Here is a 16,859-nt window from a genome sequence, read left to right as displayed (position 1 = left end):
ATTCTATGTGCTTACAAGTCATTTAGATGTATCACATTAAAACTGATCAAAATTTAAATCAACAAAAGGAGAAATCTAACTTATTTAAATATATGTGTAGTTAGTGTATAGTTGATTATGGAGCAGTGTATTTACAAATCTGCCTAAGAAGTTAATGAGCATCTGCAGCAAACTAGGAAGATAGAGCACATCACCCCAGTTCTGCAGCCCTTACCTGGCTTCCTGTAGCTCAGACTGTAGACTGTCCTGTAGACTTTAAAACACTTTTGCTGGTTTATAAAAATCCCTCAACGAATCCCTGTAACGATCTGCTGTAACATTAATTTCATTCCTGATCAGTCCTGTTTTCTGGTTCTGGTCGGCTCTGCATCCCCACTTACAACCAAACATAGAGAAGTCGGATTCAGTTTTTATGCTCCTCTAATCTGGGACGAACTTACAGAAAACTGCAAAAATGCTGAAACACCGAGTTCTTTTTAAATCAAGGCACAAACAACAATTTGCTTACAGTTCCCTTCAATTAATATTTACTGGAACTTTGTCAGTTTTAGTCTGTATTCCATCTTTTCATTACTTTCCTTTATTATGCCACTGCAATGTAGTGTTTTTAGTTTGATTTATGTTTTCACGTATATTAAAGTACTTGCTGAAACGTGCAATACAAATAAACTTAGCGATATTTATTTTCATAGACCTATGCCTCCCAATGGGATGCCGCCCTGGGTGGCGAGCCGCATTTTCGACATTAAAAACTTCACAGAGTGGTTAAATTATAAATAACATATTTCCAATGTCATTAATTTTTAAAAACTTATAAGTAAAACCATAAAACCATTGTGATTCTTTATATATTTTTCCATTTGGCTATTGTATACTCTTTTTACAGTCATTTTTAACAAATAAAATATCGGTGGTATATATTGATGTGTAGCCCAATAATTCCTTCACCTACGCACTTTTTTTTTTTTTAGGGGGGCTTAGTTTAAAAATACTCCTGCCATACAGGTAGAGGAGCTGTAGCAGGTGCCTGAATTTTTCACAACACAAATCGTTCGTACTAAAATACACAATCTTTTTTTGTTGTTTTTTTTACTCAGCCACTCGGGCATTGCATCAAATGAAAACACACCAATGATAAATAAAACCGTATCATGACAATGTAACTTCTGAATGAAGAGCTTTCTCGCAGAGGCCGCCCCGTCTCGGGTTGTCTGCAATGCCACGTACAGTTTGTCTCAACTCACCGTTAAGAGTTCGAGACCCTTTGAGTGGCAGGGGGCGGCATCCAATCAGCTTCCAACGCGACAGTTTTCCAAAGAAAGTTGACTTTTCTCCGTCCAATGGGAGCGCGCCGGGGGCGGGGCGTTGCCATGGTAAACGGCTACCTCTTTTGTTTAGGTTGTGGCTACCTGAGGCTTGTATTGGTGGTAGATAGATGACGGCTGTCACAAGCTCCGATGAATCTCAGGCTGTGCGGAGAGCACTCAACGGTGGAAGCTCGGTGAGGAATAAGAAGAGGAATTACAAGTAACGAGTGTTTGACAAGTAAGTCCGACTTGACACAAAGGCAATTTATCAGTTAACAATTTCGGCTGGTTTGGTAGCTTTACATTTTGGGTGATATGAATTAGCATTCACCATCGCTCCATGATTCCAATAAATAACCTGCTAATTTAACACAGTGTTTAGTCACACATCTACTGCCCTTAATGTTAGTAAAATGTTTCGACCGTTTCAAAAATAAGCTTGTTGTCTTTGTCCAGCGGTCACGTGTGTCGCTTGCTGCCTTTCTCTTGGCAGAGTTTGTTTTAAGATTAACGCCAACTTGCATAACGTGGTCCCACATTTCATCTCTAAGTGAATTAGCCTTTTCCTAATTAGCAATGACTAGGTGTCGCAAAAATAATTCATATTTTATGAACATTTTCTTGCGTTTCAGCCACAAACCTCAATAGGTTTTATGTGATCAACCAACAAAAAGTAGCATACTATTGTGAAAATTGTTTTTTTTGTTTGTTTGGGGGGGGGGGGGGTTATTGGTCGTTTTACAAATAAAAATGTTTAAAATGCAGGCTGCATTTCTGTCGATTAGCCTTGAGCCAAAAATTTTGTAGTATTGAGAATTTTGGGGTACGTGTGTGAGTGCATTGCACAGCTGGAGACTGAAATTTCTTCCTTTGTGAATTGTCAAGTCTTGTCACAGATTGAGTAGATTTTTTTTGTTCTGGGGCTTTGACTGGGCCATTCTGACACAAGATTTTTGCTTTCATCGAAATGCTTTCAGTGCGTCTCTGGCTGAGTTGCTGTCAGTGGCAAAACTTAAATGGTATGCTCTCTCATTCAGCAGAAGTTATCTTTTCTTCTCGTGGTTTCGAGAACCTAATCCTTCTTCAGATTTCTCTGAAACGTTCTCTCTGACCTGTTTGCCGTGTTCTTTGGGTTTCACGGTGCTGGTTTGTCGTATAATGTTCTCTAAAAACCTCTGAGGAACTTTCACCTAGCAGCTGTCTTTATACTGAGATAAAATTACACACAGCTGGACTCCCATTTACTAATCGCGTGATGTGTGAAAGCCTTTACTTACAGTATGTTTTATCTAGGACTGTGGGAGGGATGGATAGAAAGATATACGACACTTAAAACATTTTGAAAACTGCATATACTTTGTGTTGGTCTATAGCATAAAATCCCAATAAATCGAATGGCATTTTGTTAAGGAGTATATGGTTGTGTATTTATTTATTTCTGCGTAAAAGACTAGCATAAGAACTGCCACTACTCTCATTTCCTTCTGCTTTTTTTTTCTTTTCAACTAGATGGTGAGGAGCAGAGCCCTGGCCCACTGCGGGCTGGTGATGCTCAGTTTGTGGTTGTGCATCCACTCAGTGCCTATCAGTGTGGAGAAGGCCAAAGACAAGCCAGAGGTGGAGCAGCTGGAGCCACCGCAGAGCGCCGTGAGTCAACAGCATTTTGACAAATTCAGGGATATGCTGTTTGATAAGAGGTTTTTACAGCAAATTTCTCCTCTCACACAGAAACTATCTTGGGTTGACTGTAGGAAGGGCAATTGCCCAGGGCAACCTTTTTTTTGGGGGGGGGAGGAGGCTTCAAAATTGTATTTTATTTTTAATGAATGCAAACATTGCACCTTAAATAAAACTCATAGACCCAAATCATGTGAGTTGTGCGCTATTTTAGGATTTTTATGAATTAAAAAAATATTCAAGCATTTAAAAAATTATGAAGTCGTGGTCGATTTCTTTCTAAACAACAAGGTGTCATTGGCTAGAGGACGTGTTAAACCTGCCTAGGCCTGTCACAATGACAAAAGTTTCTGGGCGATAAAAAGTCTTAGTACACTTAAAATAAGACAAAACTAACTTGCAAGAAATAGGAGCTTGTTTCACTAGCAGATTATTTTGCTTGTAACATGGGAAAATGTTTTGTTACAAGTGAAACAACTTGTAACTTTTTACGATTAAACAATAATATTGTCGTTTTTGAGACGGTTTTCAAGTAGCGTGATGGTAATGGCATAGTAACGCAAGCACACGCTCTCAACGATCAACAAACTTTCATTTCCGACGAATGTTTAGCACTGGAACTGGGAGACATTTTAGATATCCAAAATAAAGAAACAAAAATAAATGAAATGAATTATAAAGTCTCTATAAACGAGATCGTCTTTCAAAAAAAGACTAGTCAAGACCAACGCACTGAAGCCGAAAGTCTTCAGTCTGGTGAAGACTATTACTATTTAGCAATCAGTTTTTGGTAGCAAGACAGGGAGAAAAGAGAAAAACAATAAATGGTGCAGATGGAATTTATTGAGTTTACTTTCATATATCATATGATTAATTAATTTATTTCAACAGGCCTAAACCTACCATGCATCAGTTCATACCTGCTGATGTATAGGACTATGTACTGTCATTTTCTATTTCAATTCACTAATTAGTGCACCAATTGTACTGTAATTTGCATTGGTGAATACATTTTTCCTTAGTGGATAGGGCACCAAAACTGGCACCAGCCCCGGGGCCCACATCCTTGTAGATCCGGACCTGATTTAAAGGGTCAGAGAGATATAAATTACACTTAACTGTGAGGAAAAAGGCTGATGGAAAAACAAATAACAACAACCAAAAAGCTTTTAGTAGTCATTAGTGGGTGGTAAATGACCAAGAAAATATTTTTATAATGGCCCTAATTAACGTCGGGTTTCCAAATAAACGTGAGTCATCTACTGTTTGTCAGGACACCGGTCTGCACTACGACCGCTACCTCAGGGAAGTCATCGAGTACCTGGAGAAAGACCCCCACTTCAGAGAAAAGCTGAAAAACGCCAATATGGATGACATCAAGGTACATGCTCCCTTACAAAATCCCCCCTTAACTATTTAACAATCAGTTTATTTGCACTGCGCTCTCAATTTTAAACTTTGCCGCGTGGACTCTTTGCTCGCAGCAAGGCAAACTGTCCAAAGAGCTGGACTTTGTTCAACACAATTTCCGAAGCAAGCTGGACGAGCTGAAGAGGGAGGAGATGAATCGGCTGCGGTTGCTAATCAAAGCCAAACACGACCTCCGGGAGGGGAACGGTGAGTGAAGGCACAGCGTGGCGGTTAGTGCTGCGTCACTGGCAGGTCTGGGCTTCTTGAAATTGCACGTGTTCCGCAATCCGCGTCTGAGGTTTGTTCATCATCAAATGCAGGCTGTGACTCAAGAGATTTTAGCTCTTGAGTGCCTTGCAAAAGTTTTAGCCCCACGTATACTTTTATTTTTTGGTGTGTTCTAAAGTTTTTTTTTATGTGTTTAAACAAACACAAAAAGACAGCTGGACACTTTTGCAGGGCTCAGAAAGAAAATCCCGGCTTAAAGCTGCAGCATGTGACTTTTCTACATATATAAAAAATGTTGTACATATTTGTTGAAACTGTCACTATGTCATGACAGTTTTGTATAAGACAGGTAATTTGTGAATAAAAGAATTGAGCTCCTCTGCCTTCTCCCAGTGCTCCCAGTTCTACCTAGGAACAACCAATCAGAGCCAGGAGGCGGGTCTTAGGTGCTACCGCTCCAGCAGAGAGCAAGCTGCAGCTAGCAAAGGTTGTTGTGAATGCTGAGGCTAGTTAGCATGGCCACCGATGACGGCGGATAAATGGATTTCCTGTAATGATAAGTTGGTTCTCCGCCAGTAGCATGTTTAGCATCAAGTACATGGGGTTGATTGACACCACCCTGGCTCTGATTGGTTGTTTTTGGTCGGCATTTCCTCAGATGGCAGTAGTAGCTCAGGGAGGAGGTGGAGGAGATCCATATTTTCATAGAATAGCTGTCTGATAGTGTAAAAAACATTTTTTTTAAAAGTTACATAAAGTAGCTTTAATTGTTTTAGCATTATTCATTATTCCTTTACTGAATTATGTGTAAAGATCAGAAATAGTGGGTTGAAGTCGAAGCTTACAACTTAAAACACACGGTAATTGTTGTTTGTTCTGTTTATTTTACTTTTCTTTTGAATTTTCTCTGTCCAGGGAACACACTGGACCACCAGGCCCTGCTGAAGCAGTTTGAGCACCTCAACCACATGAACCCACACACTTTCGAGGTGGAGGACCTGGATCGCCTTATCCAATCGGTACACACACACAAGTTTACATTGCTACCCACATTAGGACTTTGAATTGACTTCCATTCATTTGAGTAACTCTGTAAACCAGTGTATTCCTAACCCTAACCATCACCAGTTCTCAGAAGGTTAGTGAATATACAAAAAAAGTAGGTAACAATAATTAGTAAACACACACAATACAGTCCAGTACTGTCACTAGACTAACTTGTAGAGCTACTTGTATAGACTGTCACCACGTCTGCACTGCAAAAACACAAAATCACAAAGTATTTTTGGTTCAGTATTCTTGGGCAAATATTTTATTACACTTGACGTAAGATAAAATTAACTTAAAAGTAACTTTTGTGGAAGAAATAGGAGCTTGTTTTAAGTCAAAAATTCATTTACATTGATGAAAAGGTATTGGTTCCCTTGGCAGATTGTTTCACTTGTAGCAAGACGTTTTCCCATGTTATAAGCAAAATAATCTGCTAGTGAAACTGGTAATTTTTAAAACAATCAATGTCAGGGGATTATTGACTCCTGTTTCTTGCTGTAATGATACTTGTAAGTTAGTTTTGTCTTATTTTAGGTGTACTAAGATATTTGCACAAAAAACTAGACAAAAAAACTTAGGATTTAATTGGTATTGTTAACTGTAAGTGGTATTGTTGGCCCAGCGGAGAGCTGCCTGTGTCACAAAACAAGAATGAGTCCTGTGTTGGCACTGTCGCCTGCTTTATCTTTCGCTGATCTTAAATGTTGCAACTTGACACTATATTTGGAGAGGAAGGGCTTCCGAAAAGTAAAATAATTTGTTTTGTTTTTTAAGAGGGCAATTGGTTTTCTGTATGTTAAGAATGATGAGGAAGTTGCCTCACAGTTGACAGTTGAGGTCTGAACAGTTTCAGCAACTCGCACTGTTCGCGCTGAACACAGTGGAGTTGTGACATACAGACCGAAATATATACTGGCCTTCAGAAATTTTATTCAAAAATAATTTCATTTATTACAAATACAAATTAAATGTTGTAACTCATATCATCCAAGTTTTACTTTCAAGCAAAAATGTCCAACATCACTGTTTACTAAATAGAAATAGGCTTCCTACTCTGCCTTACAAAATCTAACAGCCCGATTTACATGCCATGATGATGCACCGATCCGATATCAATATTAGCATCGGTCCCGATACTGAAAAAAAATCTGGATCAGGTATTGGTGACAATTTGCTTGATTCATGAGGATAGATCTATTCAGTCTATTTCTATGCTTTGTGTTCTAAGCGACATCATGCTTTTTACATTTATTTCACATTATTTTTTAGAATTTCTAATTGCACTTTCTGAACCATTTGAAAGAAGATTTGCTGCAGTTTAATTTCAACATGTTTTGCCGAGGTAGTCAACCTTTTGTTTTTGTCAGTTTCTTCATTATTTATTTTACCCTGGCTGAACAAATTAAAGTTGCTTTTATATGCTTGACCAAACTTGTGAAGGTATTGGTGTATTTCAATGCGCTGTACTGGTGCAGAGTTAAATATGTTATTAAGTACATTTATGTCTGTATTTTAAAAAAAGAAACATTTTAAAGTCAGTTCAGTACTATTTTTCAGTATCGGATCTGTGTTGGGCTATACCAAACATATCGGTATCGGACGTGAAAAAAGTGTATCGGTGCATTCGTGTTATATGCTCTGTTTGTGTAAGACTAGTCAGTACCTGGAAAGCCCCACTTTGACTTCTTGACTGCCCAACAGTTTGAGCAATGTGCAGTCTTTGAGGCGATCACAAGAACAATCCAGTAAAAACAGTATTCAGTACAGATTACCAGCTCAAGTAATGCAAAACTTACTTTTTCTCCTTAATATTTAAGGCAACAAAAGATCTGGAAAACTATGACAAGGAACGCCACGATGAGTTCAAGCAGTATGAGATGACGAAGGAGCACGAGAGGAGGGAGCGCTTGAAAACGATGAACGAGGAGGACCGGAAGAAAGAGGAGCAGCACTATGAAGAGATGAAGAAGAAGCACGCCAACCATCCCAAAGTTAACCACCCTGTAAGTCACCCACTTTGAACGTGGATATTTAACAGTACTTGCAACATGAAGTACGAAGAATCAATCTGCTGTCAATGAACCATTTCTGCTGTGAAGGTAAACTTGTTGTGCAACATGTTTGATTCAGCCAAACGCTGCTTCTATCATGAGCAAACACAAAGAACCAAAGTTCAGATACAGTTTCTCTCATCTGAAGGTGACAATTCAAGCCAGATGGTTGAACTTTTTGCAGTTCCAACAGGATACTGCACATCAAAATACCTTAGGCATAGTCCACACAAAGCTGGACATTTGGGGGAACAAATACATTTTTATGCATTTTAGCCTCTCAATCACACGAAAACTCAGTTTGGAAACACTAAAAAGAATTATTTTTTAAAACAATTCCGACTGTTTGGGCCACTGGTGTAGGGGATCAGGAGGTGGCAACATAAACGGGCTCCAAAAACAAGACAGAGTACACTTTAACCCTCCTGTGGTCTGACAGCATGATCAGACAGCGGGTTAAGCAGGTTGGGGGCGGGGTGTCCCGTCAGTTCCCAAAATCACATGCAAAAGAAAAAACTTGTAAAAGCGCACACGGGGTCAGTGCGACCCGACCAGAGCTCGCAGTTGGTATAATAATCTGTTTAACTGTATTCCAAGTCTGAGCTTTCTGCACCCGATAAAGACCATTGGCACATTGAGACACCTTGTTCCACAATGTAAGCTTGTTTCTCTTTGTTGGCTGATTCAGCACTTGCCACGTTCTCAAAACAGTTTTGCAACGTTTCATCAACTTGTTGTGCAGACGATAAATGTTGCCTTGTCAGAGGGAGGGACATTCTCTCCCGGAGCGGACCAGGTTCCTTCAGCTCCACCAGATCAGGAAGTAACGAAACACTGTTATTTTTGCTTTGTATCCTTTCATCCTTCCCAGCTAATGTAGACATTAACATCAGGGTCTTTACGTGCCACTGCTGGAAGAAAAATCAGAAATTTTCTGATTTAAGGGATTGATAGAAACCTCCAGCAATGTCACTCCCCTTTAACATAGCCATGACGTCTGTGGGCGAAGTTTTCTAAATAGCAAACCCAAAAGTTTTCAGCTGGTGCTCTGTGTGTGTGTGTGTATGCGTGTGTGTGTGTTCAGGGCAGTGAAGACCAGCTGAAAGAGGTGTGGCAGGAGTCAGACGGTTTGGACCCGGAGGACTTTGATCCCAAAACCTTCTTCAAAATGCACGGTAACCATAGTGTCCAAATGTATTTTAGCACACAACAATAGCAGAACTATTCTGCTGTAGTTCTCTTGAATCTGCAACCATCTATGAATCTAAAAAAATAGCAACTTTACAAGTATCTTACTTATCAAAACTGTATCTTTATAATCTGTGATTATTCATGTGGAGGAGAGTTACTTCTAATTCTTGACTTCTGTGTTGCAGACAGCAATGGAGACGGCTTCTTTGATGAAAGCGAGCTGGAAGCTCTCTTTACAAAAGAGGTACTTTAGTGAATGTTAGGGATGCAACGATTGCAGTTTTCTGGCCGATGACCGATTCCAATTTTGGCCGATACCAATTTTTTCAACTTACTTATGTCTTTTGTCTGAAAAGTTGCTAAATATTTTCATTTTTAAAACGCTAGTTAAAGTTTTGGCGTAACATCTTAATGTTTCATTTAAGCTGGAGAAGGTGTACAACCCTGAGAACGAGGAGGACGACATGGTTGAGATGGAGGAAGAGAGGCTGAGGATGAGGGAGCATGTCATGAATGAGGTCAGCTGAACACATGTAGCATGGAGTCCTGTTTGTCACTGATGCATCACTGATTGGCTGTGATTAGGCCCGCTAAGTAATGAGGTCATTGCTGCATCTCAGCAGAGTGTGTCAGTCTGAAATCGGCTGTTTCAGTGTTCAAGATTTTTAAGGGGCAGTATTATGTACGTTTTTTTTTTGTTTTTTTTTAGCTTTACATCATGTTATAATGCTATTCTCTCATCAAAAACATACCTGGAGTGTTACCTTGATTCTTCCATGCACGTCTCAGAAATCCTTTAGCCTCCACCTGGATGAACCTAGCCCCGCCTTGGAGACGCAGCTTTTAAGGTTTTTAAAGAGACAGACGCCCAATTTCAAGCTGTTAAATTCCAACGTCAAATTTCTAAGTCATATTTCATATGTACATTTTTTATAACAACTGAGATTAACATAGTTACATAGTTAGTTTTTCTTTCTTAGTATAAAAATAACTATTTGATCTTAACACAGTGATTAAAGCTGCTTTCTGCTCTGATTTGTCAGGTGGACACAAACAAAGACAGGCTGGTGTCAATGAGTGAGTTCATAGCAGCAACCAAGAAGGCAGAATTCCATGAGAAAGATGAGTGGGGGGTAAGATTTAAAAAAAAAAAGGTCACTTCAGAATCACAATGGTGTTGCATGGTGATATAAAATAGAATTTGTGACAAACTTATGTTTGTCTTTTTATTGATCTTTTTTTTTTTTACTTTCTCTGCCCACCCCTCACAGACTTTAGATCAAAACCCTGCTTACACCGAGGAGGAGCTGAGAGAGTACGAGCGGCAAATCGCCAACGAGGAGGACAACATCAACACCAAGACGGCCGAGTTGCAGAAACAGAGAGAGGAGCTAGAAAGAAAACAGGAAGAACTAAATGCTCAGAAGTCAGGGCTAAAACAGGTGAGTTATTGTTGTGAGTCTGCAAAAAAAAAAGAAAAAAAAAAGGAAAACGGGAAAGAAGTTGTATTTTTATTTTTTTTTGTGAAGTAGCACCGAATTATCAGCATATTTTAGGATTTTCACATCTTACCTGAGATGGGCAGGTTAAACAACAACCGTGGGCCATTAAATTAAATTAATCTGAATTTAATTCAAGTTGTCCATCAATGTTTTTCTAATGAGATCTCTTCTTTCTATGCTGATTGTTTCCTTCGTTCTTCTGCTCAGGCAATGGAAGAAATGGAAAAGATCAAAGCGCAGAGTTTAAAAGCTGAAGCAAAACGTAAGTATGAGATAGTTTTAACTGCTGTCAGTTCATCCCAAATAGTTTAACATTTACTCTTAAAGCTACTGACGCAGTTAAAGCAGGTGTAAGGTTTCTCGTTGTGTTTGTCTGTGTTTTGTATGAGTCAGAAATTTAGAAACATTTAACAAGAAACAGTCATGATTAGTTTTTTGCCACGAGTTTCCAAATCTACAGGAAAAGCCTGTAGATTTGGAAGCTACTCTTTACACAGCAGCTCAAATTCGACAAAGAGCAGTTTTCAGTTGTCAAATTTTCCATCGGACTTTGACTGGTCCATTCTAAGACGCTACCGTTGAACTAGCTCTGTATCTTTGATGTTCTTGCTCTGCTAGAACAAAAACTATTCGTTGTGGCTCTGAGCAAATCAAGAAGGGGGTGCAGTGATTGTAGTTTTGTGGCTGATCACCAATCTTTAAAAAGCTTGAGGTACCTTTTTTTTTTTTCCCAGAACTGTATCAGTCAGAGGTCACTTTTTTGAGAATAAGTCCCCAACTGTAGAGAGGAAGTCAATAATTGGCACAGTGGGGTGACTGTTGTTAGCTGTGAACGTGCAGATGTCACCCGGTGGGATGGTCTGTCAGTCAGCCCTCTCTCACAGCAGAGCAAAAGGAGACGGTGGCTGATTATCAGAACTTTGCGGAGGTAGATAAGATCGGTTTCACAGATTAAGTATCGGCCGATCATTCAAAATTAAGGAAATAGGGAGCGATCGGCTGGCCGATCAATCGGTGCACCTCTAAAAACAAGAATAAAGTGCTTGATTACATGTTTGCTCCTTTATGTCAAACAAACCACTTCCCAGAAGCCATAAAGTCCATGTTTCCAAGAATTTAAGCTAAATTCTATGATCGAACAAATGTCACTTCCTGTTATAGAGCCCGGAGGCGCGATGGCCGAGGGGGATCCGACACCAGTCGTACCAGGAAACGCCCAGCCTCTGCCTCCTGGTCACCAACAGCAGGATGTGCCAGTGCCAGGACACTCCTAGGCCTCCCCGTCACCCTGTCTGTTATGAGTGAGCGTCTTTGTGCGTTTTCTTTTCGTGAACCAATTTTTCTGTTTAGAAAACTAACATCCTGATTAACTAAAGGCAAAAACAGCCCAAAAGCATTACGCGCCCCCTGAAGGAAACCAATGCAGGGATCAGGTTTAGCGCCAGTGCCAACCGTCCCTTTGCTAGCCAAATCAGCTGAACGAGTCAGAGTTTTCCTTACGGACAATTGCTTCTTTTGTTTCGGGTATTTCAAACTTCCATAGCAACTAGGACTCCTCTGTGGGAAAATTCTCTGTAAATGAAGAGTTTTGTTTCAGGCACTGTGATTTGCTGTGGGTGATATTATCTACAGCAAACATTATAAACATGTGTTTTTGTTGTTAAGAGATAATCTTGAAGAAAAAAAAAAAAGAATGTCATTAAAGAATCATTTTGGTTGAAGTTCACTTACGCACTTCCTGTTTTACACGTAGCATTTTTGTTTCGTAGCCGCTGCGTCCTCTGGACTGGACAGTCGAAGAAAAGCTCATCTCTACACTGTACATTGAATTTGAACTTTTCACAACTGTGACATTCCAGCGACAAATCTGTGATGCCTGATGTGGTTCTTTGTGTTTAGTATGTCCGCCACTGCTCCATAAAGTTTGTGTTGTGCTCATGATAATTTATTTATTCTTTAAATCCACTGGAAATGTCCTCCCGTCAAGAAGATTGATAACATAAATGAAGAGACTATGAGTTATTCCTCAGGGGACTTTAGATTGTTTTATTTAATCATGATTTTATGTTACTTAAACATTGCAGTAAAACAGAAAACTGGTAAAAACTCTTTTTTTGTCTTCATTGATAAGTATCCTGTGGAATGATGTCATGGTGTACATGGTTTGACTGTTACTAATTAAATGAATGGCCTTGCAAGTGTAATGCTTGTGTCTTTGCATCATTTGCCTACGTGTTTCTTTAAAATGCATTCTTTATTTTCCTGGCCAACAACAGAGAAGGAGCTATTTACATCAAATTCAATCCAAATCAGCTGTGAAGCCATTGTGGAATCTAAAGGGTCACGTGATTTTTATCATAGATCTCAAATTTTGTCTTGGCAGGACTATTTAATCTCTATCTCATATATTAAGTATATTTTATTCCATGTTTTTTTTTTTTTTTTTTGTCATTGGGGGACTTTTCTGTCAGGCAAAAGTTTGAGTCGCACTCGGACATCTTCATTGCGTTCTGTGACTCAGACTGTTGAGGCTACCGCTAACTAGCTGCTGAGGTGCCCTTGCTAGCTGGCTAGCTTTTTAGCGTCTCTCATCATATCATGGCATGGGTAAGTAGTATTTATTTAGTGCCAGTTGGCTGGACGACATTTGTACATGTCTGTAAATATATATATATATATATATATCTTAAATTCCATTCATAATTATTTTAAAACGTCTGTGGTGAAACCTGTAGAAACCATCTCTGTGTATGACGTAATGGAGAGGTTTGCCATTTGTGCAATGAGTGACAAGCGTCTTTTCTTCAGTTCTTTCCGTATGACTCGCTGAAGCGCTGTAAAAGGTAGTCGCCTCCGGTGACGGGAGGATATTTGTTTGAGCCGTCGCAGCAGGTGATTAGGGCCTCGTTGTCCGGCTGGACGAAGTAAGCCAAAGACTGGCGAGTGCTGGAGTCTCCAACAGGGGGCAGCAAAACCCGGTGACGCTGAAAAGGCAGAAAGCGATATTGCAAACTACTTTGACTCAAACTTCAAGCGTTGCATATTTTCCCGCAGCTCCGTTGCTCCAGTAAAATTACAAATACAACAATGAACATTGTACCCCACAGTACAAAGTACAGCTGAATGAAACAAGAGCTCTGAAAAGCCTTAGATTTGATCACGTTTTTCAGTTTGAGTTTCTGCCACAGCAATAAAAAGTCTTCCTTAAAGGTTTCTTGGGTATATTTGCTAGCATTAAAGCTAAATCTAATAATGATAAAGACTTTATTTCAGAAATGTACCAGTTTTTTTTGCCAAATGGTTCAGAATTGTCAAGTTAAAAGTAGTCATGGGCCTCAAAATGTACTTTTCATTTTCACTTAATGCAAAATTCTTAAAAAAGAAAAACGAAAATGATGTGCAGTAGCAATCATTACAGATTTGAAAAAATGCTCTTGCATTTATGTATATTCTCAGTTACTAAAACAGGAAGTGGGTCTGTTTAGAAAATATTCCTATATTTTGAAAAAATGACTGGATATTTGTGGTCTTATTTACTGCAAGATTTAATTCAAAGCAAGACAGATCATTAATGGATTTTTTTTTCTTGTTTTTGATTATAATCTGTCAGCAAGTTTTTTTTTTAAAAGGCCTAACTTAAGAGAAAATTTTACGCCAATGTTATTTTTTAAGCAGTGTCCTTGCTGCATTAACTGCCTAGACTGGTGAACAAAATATGTGGCATTTTCAAATTTTGACCCAGGAGCATCATCGAAGTCATTTCAAAGTCCGCAAATGGAACCCCGAGCCTCTCTTTAGACACCCTTGCTTTGATTTATTTTTATTTTTTTTACATTTATTTTACCCTCTGAAGAAGAAGAAAAGCTGTAAAATCGTTTTAATTTACCACAGAGAGCAGCTGATCACTCGTCCAGCGCTGCATCAGGTCAGCGACGTTGACCAGGACGGTTCCAGGGATACTAGGAGTCGAGATGAATTCACCTGCGCGCGTGCAAACCTGGAATAAGATGCATGACATGACTAAAAACAAATGAAGTGGTTCAGTAAAATAAAAAATAAATGATCTAAATCCGCTTCCATAAGTCAAAGGGAGATGTCAAGAAAAGAGCTACAACTTCTTTGGGGTAAAAATAGATACATTTCAGTATTAATCCCTGGAATTACCTGCAGACCCTCAGAGCCCTGGAAAAGCAGAGTGATGCTTCCGTAGTCGGAATGTTCCCCACATCGCAGCTGACCTTCCTTCACCGTCTCACTCTTCAGTGGAGGGTAGTAGAGAGAACGCAGCGTTGTGCCGTTCTCATCGGCTACAGGAGACAGAGCAGCTCTCTGAATGCACGTCAGCTCAGACGATACATACAAATCGCAGCGTATCAGGGCAGAAAAAAAGCAGGAGTAAATTTTTGTCAAAAAGAGAAAAACTATTCCGAGAAATCTTTGAGAAATTTCTGAGTTTGAAAAGTTGGAAGGTTTGCTAGAAAAAACTCAGAAAGTTTTAGCTTGATTGCAGAAATTTTCTAGACAGATTTTTTGGAAATTTCTGAGTTTCAAAAGTGGAAAATCTTTGAGTTTTGAAACTTAGAAAATTTCCAAATGTCAAAAATGGTTGTTTTTTTCCCCTCAAAAACTTTTGAGATTAATCTCAAAATTTTTTGTATAAAATTTTTTGACTTTTCAAACTCACATATTTCTGAGTTTTTTCTTGAAAGTTTCTGACTTTTCTAGCAAATTTTCAGCTTTTCAATCTCAGAAAATTTCTAGAAAAACTTGGACATTTCTTAGTTTGAGGTAAAAAATGTTCCAACTTTTCAAACTGTCAAATATTTGAGATTTTTTTCCCTCAAAATAGAGATTAATCTCCACATTTTTGAGCTTTTTCTGGCAAAATTTTCAGCTTTTTAATCTCAGAAATGTCCAAGTTTTTCTAGAAAATGTCTGAGCTCAATTGCAAATCTTGAATTTTTGGTGGAAATTTAATCCTCTTTTTTTTCCCTACCTATAATGACCCTAATACGGCGTCGTACGTACATCCGAGCCGAGCGAGTTTCACGATTTTTTATGAAGTGTACCATTACCACCGACTACATTGTCCACCAAAGCACTGAGAGACTGTAGAACCTACTTCCTATGAATTGATGCGCATTTAGGAATACGGCCGGGTCCAGACTCAGGCTCTGGGCCATCACCCTCAGCACCCGCAGACTCAGCTCTTGGCAGCGCTGGAAGAACGCTGTGTGGATCTCTCGGAAATCCCTCACGGCGTCTGATGACGGCCATTTCTGCAGAACAGACAACAACTGACTAGCCTGACCAGAAGATTTTTGCAATGACCCAACATGTTGCGTTTTCCAAAGTTTGCACCTGCAATTTTACAGAGAAGCATGCTGAATAAAATATTAAGTGAGTCATTACTATGTCGGGGTGAAATGATGCCACGTTAAATGCCTCCTTTAGGTCTCCAGGCTGGCTGGGATTCAACCTGAAAATGAATTAATCTGGATTAAAAAACAGTCTTGAACTTGTCCTCGTTGCCAACGCAAATGTCTACGTATGTTGTTTTTTTTAAATGATTTTATGTGATAGCCTTACACAATTAAAAATGTAAAAACTGTAGCATGCACACTGTCTTGACCAATGGCGTGCCTCAGAGCTCAGAGCCTTGGTCCTTTATTTTTAATTACATTTTTTTTCCACACAAGTGTTGTCAAACGAAGCCGGATTTAAACAAAGATTCATGGATTTTATGTGGCACTGTAGAGGTGGGATACAAAAGCAAGCCACACTTTTCAGATTTTTTTAAACATTTTTTATTTATTTATTTTTTTAAATGTGAAAACAGTGTATTTCCCTCCCCTCTTCCTCTATTCTACAGTTGCGCACTGCACAGTGTTGGTCTGTCACATCAAATCACGAAAACGTGCGCACGAAGTTTGGGATTCCGACAAAAGTTTTTTTTTTTGTTTTTTTTAAATTCATACAAGTGTCTTTATTTTGTCGTGTCTTCCTTATCTTGTATCTGGATGGCCTACCTCTCGGTTTCCATGGACACCCAGCCGTGGTTGGGGTTGTTTGGGAAGCTCTTCCTGCTGAATCGCTTCTTCAGCTCTTCCGGCTGCAGGAAAAACCTCTTCGATGACTCCATGGCACGCTCCACCTGTTAAAGGCACGCCACATGTGAAATGCATGTTTCACGCTAGAGGATGCGGTCAGAGCCGTGCGAGCCGGTGTTCTCAGCTGGATTCACCTCCTCTTGCGAAATCCCAGAGTTTTTAAGAAAGACGAACCCAACTTGAGAAAATGCGGCTTTCAGCTCCTCGCTCAGACTCTGCAGCTCCTCGCCGTCGGCATCTTTCTTGCTCAGGTTGTAGGCGCTAAAATCCACCACAGGAACGATCATGTTGGGGGTGGGAAACTAAATAAAAACTCTTGAGAAGTCGGGAGGT

At 39.5% G+C, this 16,859-nt stretch overlaps 2 protein-coding genes across 2 annotated transcripts; one reads left to right on the top strand and one right to left on the bottom strand.

Moving 5' to 3' along the window:
* The first annotated feature begins 1,401 nt into the window (after nucleotides 1-1,401).
* On the top strand, nucleotides 1,402-12,620 carry LOC116730904 (nucleobindin-2-like). The gene is made up of 13 exons (XM_032580466.1): nucleotides 1,402-1,545; nucleotides 2,817-2,954; nucleotides 4,258-4,365; nucleotides 4,469-4,601; nucleotides 5,538-5,641; nucleotides 7,490-7,675; nucleotides 8,808-8,898; nucleotides 9,100-9,158; nucleotides 9,340-9,432; nucleotides 9,958-10,047; nucleotides 10,186-10,356; nucleotides 10,624-10,678; nucleotides 11,578-12,620. The coding sequence occupies exons 2-13, from the start codon at nucleotides 2,817-2,819 to the stop codon at nucleotides 11,688-11,690; spliced, it is 1,341 nt and encodes a 446-aa protein (XP_032436357.1). The 5' UTR covers nucleotides 1,402-1,545; the 3' UTR covers nucleotides 11,691-12,620.
* Nucleotides 12,448-16,844, bottom strand: LOC116730935 (2-oxoglutarate-dependent dioxygenase htyE). The gene is made up of 7 exons (XM_032580507.1): nucleotides 16,661-16,844; nucleotides 16,446-16,570; nucleotides 15,829-15,895; nucleotides 15,539-15,695; nucleotides 14,581-14,723; nucleotides 14,303-14,413; nucleotides 12,448-13,400 (listed from the first exon to the last, which is right to left on the bottom strand). Exons 1-7 carry the CDS (start codon nucleotides 16,811-16,813, stop codon nucleotides 13,221-13,223), a joined length of 936 nt encoding a protein of 311 aa, XP_032436398.1. The 5' UTR covers nucleotides 16,814-16,844; the 3' UTR covers nucleotides 12,448-13,220.
* Between the last annotated feature and the right edge of the window lie 15 nt (nucleotides 16,845-16,859).

The sequence above is a fragment of the Xiphophorus hellerii genome, chromosome 13, assembly GCF_003331165.1.
Source record: "Xiphophorus hellerii strain 12219 chromosome 13, Xiphophorus_hellerii-4.1, whole genome shotgun sequence".
In the NCBI taxonomy this organism is placed as follows: Eukaryota; Metazoa; Chordata; class Actinopteri; order Cyprinodontiformes; family Poeciliidae; genus Xiphophorus; species Xiphophorus hellerii.
This window is presented reverse-complemented; position numbering and strand designations above follow the sequence as displayed.